The sequence below is a fragment of the Pteropus medius genome, unplaced genomic scaffold (assembly GCF_902729225.1).
Source record: "Pteropus medius unplaced genomic scaffold, Ma_sr-lr_union100, whole genome shotgun sequence".
In the NCBI taxonomy this organism is placed as follows: Eukaryota; Metazoa; Chordata; class Mammalia; order Chiroptera; family Pteropodidae; genus Pteropus; species Pteropus medius.
Genome location: NW_024350927.1, coordinates 4,672,756 through 4,686,396, shown reverse-complemented (window position 1 = coordinate 4,686,396; position 13,641 = coordinate 4,672,756). Strand labels below are relative to the sequence as shown.

Sequence of the window (13,641 nt, the reverse complement as noted above, 5' to 3'; positions counted from 1 at the left end):
CCCCTGAGCCAGCGGGAGGCTGGAGCTGCCATTCTCAGAGAAGGGGGCCTAGGGGTCTGCCTTAGCACTGTCTGAAGCTGAGCTCGCCCGGGGAGTGTGCATCAGGGAAGGGAGGGGGCCTCCAGCTCTGAGAACCAGAGACGTGGAGGAGGAACCAGCAGAGGAGGGAAGCCAGCTGGCAGGAGGGAGGGAAGCCGAGAGGTGGCGTCCTAGAGTCACGGAAGCAAGGAGGACAGACACTGTCCTGTTGCTGCTGCCACCACAAGGAAATCCCGTGATGAGATCTGGCCAGGGACCTGGCATTTCAGAGGTCACCTGGAAGAAAGCGGCTTTGGGGTGGGGGAGCCCGACTGCAGTGAGGTCAGCAGAGGTGGAGATGGGAGAGGAATTGGGATTTGGCTGTGAAGAGGAGGAGGAAATAGTCTGGGACCTGCAGGCTCAAAGGGAAGAGGTGTTTTAGTGTTTTTGCTTTTTGTTTTTAAAGATGGAAAAAATAGCCACCTGTTTAAGTGCTGATGGGAATGATTCAGTAAAGAAGGGGGAAGTGTGGACGACAGGGAGAGGGGACTTCGGGAGCAGGGAAGGGCCCTGACACATCACAGCCTGGGTCCCGGTGCGTGACTGAGTCAGCTGTGGGACATGGGTGTCATGGGTTCTTTTCCCGATTCAGAGAATGGTATCTTGGAAGCTGATGATGGCCCCAGGTGCCACGCTTGAGCAGGGGAGACAGGCTTAGAGGAGGGTCAGGCTGGGGATGGGGCCGCACGGGATGGCAGAGGGGGCAGGAGAGGCTGTGAGTATGAAGCTGGTGAGAGCTGGTGGCATTTCTCTTCTGTGGGCCCTATTTCGTGCATGCAATAGGAAACAAGGTCCACTGGAGGGCGCGTGGGGAGAAGAGGTGGCAGAGGTTTGAAAATAGGGGAGAAAGTATACATTAGTGTCTGGGAGGGTGGGGAGGAGGAGACTAGAGTCTGATTCGGCAGCAGCCTTTTGGGCTGACTTGAGACCGAAGGTTGTAATTTTGGAACGAGGCCGTCGGCGCAGTAGTAGGGTTTTTTGTTTGTTTGTTCGTTTTGTTTTTTTTTTTAGCCGCTTTAAGCAGTGCTGTAATTTTGCTGAGTGAATGTGACAAAGAGAGGGAGCCAAGGGTGTGTAAACGGGATGATTATAATCCTGGATGGTTAAACCACAGAAGGACAGGAGAGAGACATCAGTGGGTGAGGGATCAAGTGATGGTGGGGTCGCTGGAGAAAAAAACAGTGGGGATCGGGGCACTCGAGGGAGTGAGCTGGAGAGATTGGGGGTGGGCTCTGAAATGGAAATTACGGAGGGGTGCAGTTATTTAGGGTGACAACGTCTGGGGGGACCATGGGAGCAGGCGGCTGAGGTGAGGTGAAGGGCGAGATGGTGGGAGGGCAGAAGGTCAAGGACCCCGCAAGCCAGGAGTTGGAGGGGTCATCTGAGTGGATGGTGAAATACCAAGAACTTAGGTGTGTGTTGGAGAAAGTGACAGCGAGCTGGGGGCTGATTCAAGGAAGGAGAGTCCGTGCCAAGACTTCCTTCCGCACCTGCCTAGAGCTCAGCACCTGAGTGTTTTACAGAAGAGGACAGAATGGTTGGGAAGTGGCCACAGGAAGGAAACAGAGCCTCACCCCACTCCGGGGCAGGAGGGGCAGAAGGTGGGACAAAGCGACAACGGAAAGGGGATGGGGGGTTGGGGCAGGGGGAGGAGACCGCAGGGGGACCTGACAGGGACAGCTGGGCCTGGGCCTGAGGGCAGCCAGGGTGCTGTGAAGGGTAGAGTGGGGTCTGGGCTACGCCGTGGCCGGGTGAGAGCTGGGGCACCCTGTTTTCGCCCCTCAGATCCTGGCTGCTCAGACTGGCCACTGGCCAAGGACGGCTGTGGACCAAGGACACTGCCACCCTGGCTTTGCCCATGGAGCCTGGACCTGACACCAGACACAAGGAGAATGTGGTCTTCCGGCCTGCAACCCCCCTGAAGCCAGGCAAGCTTAGCGAATCCGGGTCGAAGGTGATGGGAGCAGGGTCCCCTCTAGATAGTGGCCCAGAGCCTCTTTCCCAGACAGGCCAGCCTGGGCCCTTGCTCATTTCAAAGATTAGCTATACAGGGCCAGCTGGGCCAGGACAAAATCTTTCCAGCCTGGAGGCCCAAGGGAGGGTCAGGAAGTCAGGAAATGAGGTCAAGAAGAGGGGTGTGGGCATGGCTGGGGCCCCTGCCTGAGAAGGGCCCCCCAGGGGTCTGTCTGTGCCAGGGTGGTTGGCTGGGGAATCTCTGTGCTCAGTGCCTGTGGCTTTAAGAAGGCTGCAGCCAAGGGTGGACGTAGCCCAAGAACAAATTCAGATTCAGATTCACATGCCAGTTCTCTGTGTTCTAGCTGTGTGACCTTGGACTAGTTGCTTAACCTCTCTGAGCTTTAGCTCCTATCTACAAACTTTTATGGCCCACTCTACCTGCCAGACCCTCCCAGGCATTTACCAGCCCCCAGGAGGCCTTGTCTCCTCTGAAATGGCATTGGGGAGCTGGGGGACCATGGGATGGAGGGGCTCTAAGCCCCACCCCATGGTCCCCCAGATAGTTGCTTTTAGCCGTTTGAGGTGCTGAGCGGTGCTTTCGCCCCCAGCCGCTGCCTGCCCACCGCCACCTCCTCCCTCAGGCTGGAAATCAGGCGCTCGTCCTTGGGTTTCGCTTTCCTTTGCCCCCTTCCAAGCCTCCGCCTCCACGGCAGATCTGAATCTGTCTCCTCCCTTCACCCTCCCTGCCGCCCTCTGCCCTCCTCCTCGCTCTGCCCCTGCCCCGTCCCTGCGCCATGCAGCCAGGCGCCAAACCAGACCACGTCACCGCCCACACTCAAGACCCCGACATGCTGCCCCTCAGTGTACAGAGCTGACACAGGCCCCTGAGGTGCGGGCTCACTCCCGCCTGGGACCCCGTCCCTCCCCGGCCCCATCTGTCCCACCTGAGCACTGACCGCCAAGTCCTGGCTCAGGGTGTGACTGTCTCTACTCTCTTTAGAGCAACGGAGACAGCTGAAGAGCCTGAGTGTTGGCCTGGGCAGTGGACATGCCCAGTGGGTGCCCATGGGCCAGGCTGAGAGCAGAGGCCCTGCCGCCACCCCCTCTCCGGGGACAGGGCTTCGCCAGGAGCCATGCCGTGTCCAGACCAACCTGGGCAGCCCTAGCCCCCGCCTGGGCCTCGCCCTGAAGGACTCGACCAGCCGGCTGACCAACTCGAGCTTCCGGCAGCAGAGCAACCTGCACCCCCTGGGAGACCTCCCCAAGGGGAGGGTCAGGGAGCGTGCCGTCCGGCAGAGTAACCTGAGCATAAGGGAGACCAGTGTGGCCAAGTGCGGAAGTCGCGCCAGCCCCCACGTCTGGTCGGAGCCTCAGAAAAGCTTCTGGCCCCGTGTGACGGGCAGGGGAAGCCCCCCACCCCGAAGGCCACTGCCTCACTCACCTTCCAGCCCGAGGCGGTCCCAGCTGCCGGCCACAGACACCCCCTGCCCAGACTTCAGGCCCACTGCGGGCCATGCCCCTCTCGATGGGCACACACGGCCAGGCTCCAGATGCGGGTGTGGCCTGGGGAACTGGATGGCCAGGCTCACGGGGGAACCCCTCACCCTGGATGACCTGGCTGTCCCTGCTCGGACTCAAGCTCGGGCCCCGTCCCAGGCTGCCATCTCCCAGCTGCTGGCCTCTGTGCGACACCTGGAGCACGAGGCAGCCCGCCTGGGGTGCCGGTTGTCCCAGCAGGAGCCCTGGACCAGTGATGGCCAGGCCCTCCCTGCTGGCGCCCAGCTCAGCCAGTCTGGTCTTGCTTACTGGGATGAGAGGAAGAAGCACCCCCGAAGTCTCAAGGGGACTTCAGATTGGCCAGAGATGCCAGGGGTCCAGGCTGATCTCCGGTACCCTCAGGCAGGCAGCAAGCCCGCATCACTAGAGACCGCTTTGGAGATGCCGACTGGCCAACTCCTTGACCCTGAGCAGGGGTCCTTTCTGTCCCCTAAGGCAAGGAAAGAACTGCTCCCCGGGGCCTAGTATGGCAGAGGGCAGAGCGGGTGGGCAGCAGAGAGGCCTGACTCTGCATCTCTGCCTTCTCCAGAGCAGCCTGGGGCACCCTCCCTGGGTTGGGAGGAGGAGAGGAGCAGACTCACAAGGCCAGAGGTGCCCCACAGGCAGAGGACAGAGGAGTCTGCAAGTGGCAGTTGGGGGTGTTCCAGGGAGCTGCTGCCTCTCCCAGGAATTCTCACTCCAGGCTGGCTGTTCCTACGCTGCCACACCCCCATTCCTCAGAAAGGGAGGCCTTAGGGAAGCAGGCTCAGCCGGGGTGTCCTGTCCTGCTTGCTTCTTGGCCTGAGAGCTGTCTTGTCCTTTTGTTTTCCAAGAACAAAGCCCGACACACTGTGAGCCTGGAGTCCGAGACAGCGTGGTAAGGCCATGGCTGCGGGGTGGGGCCGGGGCCACACTTCTGGGCCAGCTCCTCTCCCATTTGCCTGGGTGAATGGACACAAGGCCCGATAGAGATAAGACCCTGATGGCAGATCCACACAGGATTAAGTGGGAGGGGATTTCCTTCCGGGTGAGAGGGGCCTACTGGCCCTAGGGACAAGAAGGTGGAGACTCCATTCTCCTGCCTCCAGGGGCTTTCTCGGTTGGGATTTCCAAGGCTAGCCAATAATAGAGGGAAGTCCGACCCTCTGCAGCCTGGGGGGCCAGGCCCACCCCCCCGCCATCAGCCCTGGTCCATCCCCAGCTGGCAGCTGCTGTCCAGATGTTTCCGAGCCTGGCAGCACTTGGCGTGGAGGCGGCGGGCAGCGGCGGCGGCGTTGGCCCTGGGCCACCGGCAGCTGTTGCGCAGAGGCCTGCAGGCCCTGCAGTGGACACTGCGTCTCCGGGACGCCCAGCTGAAGGTGGCGTGGAGGCGACACACGCAGGCCCTGCTGGCCCGGAGCTTCCAGAAGGTCAGAGTCTCTAGGCTGGGCCGGCGGGCAAGGGTGGGCGGTGGTGATGAAATGCTGGAGTGTCTGGGGAGGAGGTTCTTCCGGGGCATAGGTTACAGCTCCTGAGTGATCAGTACAACAGGTGGTTGTCAGCCCAGATGCCCAAACCAGCTCTGCCCGAGTTCAAATCCTGCCTCCGCTACTTTCTTTCATACTTTCTGACTGTGTGGACTCGGGCCAGTTGCTTAACCTGTTTGTGCCTTAGTCTTCTATCTCTAGAATGGGATAACAATAGTATATACCTCTCAGGATGGTCATGAGGTTAAATAAATATAAGGAATCAGAACTCTGCTTAGTGCATAACAAGCACCCTACTGTGTAAGTGGATGCTATTTTTCGCTAGTGGTTTACGGGCCAGGACCGGGAGGGCACTTTTGTGTTCTCTCCTTGGGAAAGGGGTGCTCTGGGAGGACCCGGCCCCAGGTTTGGTCTCCTAAGGAAAGCCCTGCCCCTTGGGCTCCATCTCTCCATCCATTCATCACGCAATCCCAAAGAGGCGGGGTAGTTTCATGGTTAAGGCCACGGGCTTTGCAGTCTGATAAAAATGTTTGACTCCCGTCCCTGCCCCATTGGGTGCCCCCTCTCAGGGCACATTTGAGGCTGCAGCCAAGGTGCCTCTTCCCTTCTCTCTTGATCCTGCAGTGGAAAAACCTGACTCTGCAGCAGAAGCCAGGGCAACCCCATATCCAGGCTGGGCTAGGACCCCCACCCTCTGGGCGAGGCCAAGGCAAAGGCCCCTCACGAAGGAAGCCAGTGGTGGACCCCACCCAGAGAAGCAGGTAGTCTGGGACATCCCAAGTTGGGCAGCGTGGCCTGGCCAATGCTGGTGGCCTTCTCTCCTCGTCCTTTTCCCTAAAAGAGAATGAGGATAAAACTGGCAGATGTGGACAAAGATTTGTGCAAAAAGATGTCCATCACGGCATTAGTTGCCCTTGTGAAAACTTTGAACAGGCTAAATGCCCAGTGAATGAGAAAATTATGTTTTAACCACATGATGACTATTTGGCAACTGTTCCACATAATATTTATGAAGACCGAAGAAATTCCTCCTCTCTTTTTTTATTTTTCTTTTCAATACTTTTAATTTTTATTTCTAATCACGACAGTCATGCGTGATTGATTTGAAAAAAACATCCAAAAATAAAAAGAAAGAAAGAACATCCAGTATAATTGGAAATGTTGTGCCCTTCCCTGTGTTACCCCCTTCCTGGAAGTATTTTTATGGATATTTGCATAGAATTTTCAATGACAAGGAAAAAATGATCGTGACAACATTAAATTAAAAAAAAAAGGATTAAAAAAAATAACGTCTAAGGTATTTTTCCTATGCACCTAAAACAGTGCATACAAAAAAGACCAGAAGAGAAAATACTAAAACGTTGCCCAATAACGTGACTGACTCAATGACTGCTGAACTGATAACTTAAAAAGGGTTAAGATGGTAAATTTAGGTTATGTGTTTCCTACCACTATTAAACAGAAAAAAATAATAAATTAATAAAAATTTCACCACCACTCCCCTAAAAAAAAAAAAAAATGCAAAATGTGAATAATAGTACTTATCTCCGGAACAGTGGGGTTAAAGTTGGCTATTTTCTTCTTCATTTCCTCAACGTGCCACTACCGTGGTGTATTGTTTTTGTTCTTATTTCTTAATTAAACAAAGTGTTTAAAATAATGATTTAAGTAATATCTATTTTAATACATGTTTTTTGTAAAAAGTCCAAATGGCATTGGAGAGAATGAAGCAAAAGCAGAAATCACCCCACCCCTCCCCAAATCACTTGTGTGATCAGGAATACAATGAATTGCCCGGGAGAGAACGGGCAGGGGGGTGGGGGTGGCTCAGCACCCCCTCTTGCCCCTGCTTCGGGCTGGGATGGACAGATTGGACCACATGCCCTCCGAGCCCAGGCAACGGTTTCTCTCTGCAATTTTGCTATCAGTCCAGGGAGTCTGAGGGAGGAGGCAAGAGCCCAGCTGATCCCACCGTGTTCAAGGTCAAGGCCGGATAGAGGAGCCGAGAGAGCGCAGGTCCTGCAGGCCTTGAAACAACTGGCTGGTGAGATGCGGGGCCTGGGAAAGCTGGCAGAGGCAGCTGGGCAGGGCAGGGGTTTCTGAGTGAATGAGCGTTTATTGAGCATCTGCCCTGGTAATTTGCAAGACACGACCTCATTTGAACCTCACGGTGACCTTGGAAAGGCATTGTGTCCATTTTCCTGGGGACGGAAGCACAGAGAAATTAAGCTATCAGCTCAAGGACACTCGGTATGAGAGGTGCACATCCGGCATTTGTAAGCCATTGTCACTGGTACAGGTCCGGCAGAAGCTCGAGTGTTAGACCTGGAAAGTCTCTTAGGCATCACATACTCACGGGGAAACTGAAGCCCAGAGATGTGTGCTGACCGTCCAGAGGCCACACAGCCTGGCGTCCCAGGTATCAGCAGCCTCCTGGCCCGGATCCTCCCCTCCACTCACCCTCCTCTCTCTCTCTTTCTCTCTCTCTCTCCCTCCTCCCTTTACAGTCTTCTTGTTGTGGTGCCGTCAGAAGGAACAGGCCAGGCAGGAGCGGGGAGGTCCAGGGAGAGGCCTCCTGGGCCACACTGAGGACTCAGAGGATGGGGAGGCCCCTCCGGGCCTGGTGCTGTCCTGCTGCGGACGCAGCCCGGATGGCCCCACTGCACCCTCAGCACCGGAGAGCCTGGCTCTGCAGGTAGGTAGAAGGGTGTCTAACTGGGGACTGACTCTCTTCCCTGAAGCAGAGGGCGGGATGCAGCTAGGAGATGCCCTTTAAGTGAGTTCTTGACTCCTTCTAGTACTGAGAGACGCAGAAGAAAATAAGAAATGAAAACAGGGACATGGTTCCGTGGTGTAGCGGTCAGCACGTCTGCTCTACATGCAGAAGGTCCCGAGTCCGTGCTCCAATGGAGCCACGGTCCATGGTCTACGGCCGTGCCCCCTGAACAAGCCCGACGTCTGATCTCGGAAGCTAAGCAGAGTCGGGCCTGGTTAGTACTTGGATGGGAGACCACCTAGGAAGACCAGGTGCTGTAGGCATAAATAATAATAAAGAAAGAAAGAAATGAAAACAGTTGCTATTTACTGAGAGCCTAGGACCTGCCGGACTCCAGCCAGGGGCTGGGATCTAGTCCTAAGCAAAGCCTAGTGCCAGCTGTGCTCGTGGAACCCATGGCCAGGTCGGGGGAAAAAAAAAAGGTGTGTGCGAATACCACCTGAATTAAGTGTTGTTAAGGGAAGGAACATGGATCTATAAGATTCTTTTTTTCCTGTTGTCAATTATTTTTATTAAGAGACATTTTCATCCTACACAAAAATAGAGAAAATAGAATAATAAACCCGTGTGCCCATCACCCACCTTCAACAAAATCACCTCCCGAGAAAACTTGTGTCATTTATACCCCAATTACTTCCTTCTCTACATTATTTTGAAGCAAATCCCGGCCATCATACCATTTCATCCGTAAGACTTTATCGCTAAAAGATAGACCCTTTTAAACAACATAACTACAAGGTCATGCTTACACCTAAAAAATGAACAATAATTCCTTCATAGCAGCAAATACCTGGTCAGCATTCAAATTTCTGTGTGTTTTACAAGCATATATTTTGTCACAGTTTGTTCGAATTGGGATCTGAATAAGGTCCCCACACTGTGGTTGGTCGATAAGTCCAGGGTCTTTCTAATCAATGGGCTTCCCTGCATTTTTTTCTTTTCCTTGCAATTTACCTGCTGAAGAAACCAGGTTGCTTGTGTCCAATAGAGTGTCCTGATGTTTGCATTTTGTTGATTGCATCCCCCGACATTGTTTTCTATGAGAACTGTTAACAAAGGTTGCTGATCTCGACAAGGATTCAGCAGAGAGGTGGTGGGTGCATGGTTCGCTAGTGGAGGGAGAGCAGACGAGAGAGCACCAGGCAGGCAGAGGAAGGGCATGTGCAAAGGCCTGTGACAGCAAAGCACGGAACATTCAAAGAACAGCAGTCAAGTGGGAGCTCTGTCAGTAGGGGACGGGCGGCCGGGGATGGTTTGAGATAAAGTTGGAAAGGCGTGCGGGGAAGCCTTGTAGTCTTCGGGGACGAGCTGAAATTTTATCATACAAGCAAGGGGACTGCCACTGGAGGATTCCAGCAGGGGAGTAAAATGATTCTGAGATTTGAATTAAAAAACAAAACAAAACACTCTGGTTAGGAACTGACTGGAGGAGCCGAGTATGGATGTGGGCAGCTGAGGCCATCCAGGCACCCAGAGGCGATGGCATCAAGTCCTTACAGCAGCCCCAGAGAGGAGAAGCAGCTGGCCCAGTCCCATGTCTGGCACGTACGTGGCAGGCGGCTGTAGCTGCAGTCTTTGTGATTAGCACCTGCACGTTCTCTCTGCTCTCCCAGGTGCTTTGGGGACTGGCAGCAATTAGCGAAAAGAGGGACGGGGTCCCAGCACCACCAGGCCGACCACCAGGCAGGGCCCCTGAGGCTGTGCCTGAGACGATGGGTGGGGATGAAGCAGCTCCAGACCTCAGATGGGGCGAAGGGGACCCAGCTGTCCCTCTGCCAGCAGAAGGCGGGTGAGTGAGTGGCGGGCCAAGGGGCTCCGCTTCCCTCCCACCCCAGCAAACGGTGTCACTTAAGCTCCTTCCGCAGTGGGCCCAGTTGAATTATGTATTATTACAATGGGAGGTGACGGAATTGGGACTTTTCTCAGGGTGTAGCCTGGTGAGCATGGGAGAGTGGGGGAAGGGTCCCTGCAGTGGGCCTTGGCTGGACCCTGTCCTCACCCCATCGTGAGCTCCTGCCTGTGCGCAAGAAACTTTGTTCTTCCACCATGAGGGGACGTGGGCCCTGCTCCCAGGAAGCTCCATCCGAGTGGGACACAGAGCTTCTGCCCCTCCCCACTCCCAAATCTGACAGGGGAAGGTGGGATCTTTGAGGTGTCCTGGAGGGGAGGGAGGGTCAGGAGGCGGTGGGAGGGGGGGAGCACTCACGAGGGGAGAGGTCCTAAGTGGGGCCTGAGGCAGCAGCCACCAACAGCTTTGGGCAGAAGGAGGTCACTGAGGAGGGGCATGGCTGATTCGTCTCTTGACTGCTTTTCAGGGAACATGGTCCTCCACAGCTCAGACTCTGGAAGGGCCACAGCCCATGGCCTGGTGATGGTGGCCCAGGCCCTGGGGCTGCCCCAGGAGCAAGGCCACAGCTCCTTGCAGAAGGGCGGCGGGAGACTGGCCCTCCACCGGGCACTGCTGCTATGGAGGAGGCAGCTTTCCCTGCGCCAGCGAGCCACGTAGGTGATCACGAGCCTGTGGCCTCGGGCAGGGCCTGGGGGCACAGGGCGGGCAGGTGGGCAGTGCTCAGCCCCAGAAGGAGTGTCCCATGGGCAACAGAGCACACCCTGCTCCTTCCCGTGGCCCCAGTGTGGGGCCTGGCACGCTGTGATGCCCAGAGAGTGTGGGGCCGAGGGAGGCAGGGACATTGAGAGAGTGATGAGGCAGAGAGCTATGGGCTCCATGCGGCAGCTGGGGACACAGAAGTTCTAACAAGGTGGCATGAACCTGATGGGGAAGTCAGTGTAATGCTGTCTCCCCAGAATCTGGACCCGCCTCTCACCCCACTCCGGGCGAGGTAGGAGCCCCCTGTTGGTGGGGACCATGTCTGTCTCCTTGCCACTGTCTCCCAGCACCTTGCAGGAGCCTGACCTGTCATAGGTATAGAGTAAATACTGCAAATGAGTAAATGAAGGAGCCACTTATCCCCCACCCCCATTTGCCTCATTATACAGCTAGAGAAACTGAGGCTCAAAGGGGTCGAGCGGCTTGCTCTAAATCACACTGCAAACCGGGAACAAGTAGATGGGATTCAGAGCCCAGGCTGATGGTTTTATGTGAGGCCGGTGACCAGGTCAGGAGGGGCCAGCTTCCCTGGCGGGATGTCAGAAGGAACGTAAGCCAGCAGTTACAGGGTTAAAAAGTCTGTCTTTAGAAGCCGTTTGCCTGGCATGCATCGGCCTCACACCCACTTGGTCCACTTGGATCCTTGGTCTCTTTTAATGTACTCCTGAAACTCTAGGGAAACTGAGTTCACCGTGGTTCTTCCTAATGTAGCCCTCCTGCCCCCAGTCCATCCTCTGGCCTTTGGGCACCGGGGCACAGTCCGTATCTCAGTGTGGCATGCATCTGGGCCACCCGGTGGCCGGAGATGCATGTCTGGATCCCAGGTGTGCTGTTGTTTGGAGTTTGGGGAGATGCCTTTCCCCCGGCCTGTCCCTCTCTCTTTGTAACTGAGTAGGGGTGTGGTGGGCGGAAGTAGTGGTATGGTGATGTATGTGGCCTCTCTAGTCTGGGGGCCCTGGGCCTGGGGCCTGGCTCCACTCCTCATCATCTGCTAGCCCCCACCCACCCCTGGAGCATGGCTAGGATCAGCCAGGTGATCTGCACAGACGAAGCGGTGGGCTCAGCCTTAGCTGATCACGAGAGTCACACTGGGAGCTTTGCAAGTCAGGAAGCGCAAAGCCCCACCTGGACCATTCAGTCAGAATCTCTGGGGGTGGGACCCTAGAGGGCATCGATATTTTAGAGCCTCCACGGTCCCAGTGGGCGGCCGATCTGGAAGACAGCAGTGCAGAGCTGTAGCCAGGTGTTTGGCACGTGGTGGCACCCTTCCAGCTCAGCCCTTTCCCAGGCGCCTGGCTGGAAGTAGCTCCTGCTTGGCAGCCACCCCAGACAGAGGGTGAGGCTGGGGCCCAGGCACTCACCTGCCCCTTCCTTTTGCTCCTTCTTCCAGGGCACCCAGCGACAGGTGCTAAGGCACACACTGAGGGTGTGGCGCTTGAGGGTGTGGGATTCGGGCAACCCATCAGGCAGTGCCAGGACCACCTCGGCCCCAGAACCGCTAGGCAGCGTCCCTGGAGGGGAGGCCTCGCTGGGCTGCAGCTCACTGGGGCAGGTGAGGGGCAGGGGCTTGGATGGGCCAGGGTGGGTAGGGGCCAAGTGGGAGGAAAGGGTGGGGATGGGGCAGGGGCCGGGCCACCCAGGACTCCACACCTCTTTTCCAGGCTTCCAGGGTTCCTGTCCTCCTGGAGACCCTCAGGCTGAGCTTTCTGTGGGCAGCTGGGCAGAGGCAACAGGGGCGGTGCCTTCTGCTCTGGCGGGGGAGGGCCCAGCGATCCCGGCTTGCAGCAAAGTGGCACCAGCACGCTCTTCAGAGGCGGTAGGGACCTGTCCCCGGGATGAGTGAGCCATGCTACCCGCTACTCTGTGGATTTACTGTTTCATGAAGGCCCCTTTCCCATCATCCCCTCATGCCCCAGTTGGCCCCCAGACTCAGACCCTCCCGACATCTCCTGCCCTCCGACCTTGCCTTGGTGAGAGGTTTGGGGTGGGGCGTGCGGCTCTCAGCAGGGTGATCGTTTCTCCCAGGGATTTCACAGCTGTGGTTCGTTCATTTATTCATTCACAGCACGATGCTTAAGAGTCAGTCTGCCTGGGTTCTAATCCCAGCTTTGTCCCTCACTGGTCGCGCGGTTTGGGCAAGTTGCTTAATCTCTCTGTGCCTCTGTCTCTCCATTTGTGCAGCAGTAAATAATAGCACTCGCTCCAATGGGGACCAATGAGATAGGGGCACATGCGCCCCTTAGCACAGTGCCTGGCACACGCAGCAAAAGCACTCAGTTCACAGCGATGTTTATCACTAGAGGCTGACTACGGGACCTGGCATTGGAGAGCTGGGGTCCCATCTTACCCCGACCATCTGTCATTGTGACCCCTGCAGTAGCCTCCAGCAACTCCCATGATGGAAACAGGAAGAAGAGTCCCCCCAAGCTCCTCCCCGCTGGCGAGAGAGGGGAGAGCTGGTCTGGCCCCTGGTGGCACTGACCATCCTCAGGATAGACGCTCTGTTTCCCAGCACCCTCCTTGGCTGGAGCCACTGGGCAACAGCCCACAGGGCGCGGAGAGAGCTGGCTGCCCGCTGGGCCTGGGATCGGAGCTGCAGGGCCACGCTGGGAATCTGGCGGCAGCGGCTGGAGCAGTGGCAGGAGGCAGAGCAGCGGGCCAGGGAGCGAGGCCAGAGACTGGTGCGTGACGCCCTGTGCCATTGGCGTGCTTGTTGGCACAGTGAGTCGGGGACTGGAGTGGGGCACCAGGGCAAGGGAGGGCCAGGGTCTGTCAGGGGGACCCAGGATTCCGTCTCCTCTAGCACAGAGTCCAACGATGGGACCTCCCACAGGGCATGCCCAGCACTGGGGTAGCAGAGCAGGACCTGGGGCGTGGACACTGGCCCCAGCTTCACATTCCTGCTCTTCTATTCCCTGGCTGTGTGGACATTAAATAAACGACTTAACCTGAGTCTCAGCTTACTCACCTGTAAAATGGGGATAACAGTAATATCCCCTCGTGGGGTACCGTGGGGATCCTACGAGACAATTTGCTGGTGTGCATGGCTCAGAACCCAGCTTTTCATCTTCATCCTCATCACCTCGCCCAGCTTTCAGGAGTCACAGGTCTGAGCTGAGTCATGGTGCCTTCGGAGCCCAGCTAGAGGGCGGCGATCACTAGGGGTCATTTTAGAGGCTTCCCTCTACACCCATACCTCGTATCAATGGGCTGGTAGGTGG

At 56.6% G+C, this 13,641-nt stretch overlaps 1 protein-coding gene and 1 pseudogene across 1 annotated transcript in view; both read left to right on the top strand.

Moving 5' to 3' along the window:
- The first annotated feature begins 69 nt into the window (after positions 1-69).
- CUNH1orf167 (chromosome unknown C1orf167 homolog) overlaps positions 70-13,641 on the top strand; it is a 19,843-nt gene continuing 6,271 nt past the window's right edge. The window contains 13 exon segments of the mRNA XM_039842197.1: positions 70-360; positions 1,864-2,006; positions 3,035-4,026; positions 4,404-4,447; positions 4,772-4,979; positions 5,661-5,797; positions 6,965-7,080; positions 7,544-7,731; positions 9,426-9,601; positions 10,128-10,314; positions 11,811-11,972; positions 12,082-12,236; positions 12,933-13,141. Coding sequence (XP_039698131.1) covers positions 278-360; positions 1,864-2,006; positions 3,035-4,026; positions 4,404-4,447; positions 4,772-4,979; positions 5,661-5,797; positions 6,965-7,080; positions 7,544-7,731; positions 9,426-9,601; positions 10,128-10,314; positions 11,811-11,972; positions 12,082-12,236; positions 12,933-13,141 — 2,800 coding nt within the window. The 5' untranslated portion in view covers positions 70-277.
- LOC120585919 (uncharacterized) lies at positions 7,961-8,075 on the top strand (annotated as a pseudogene).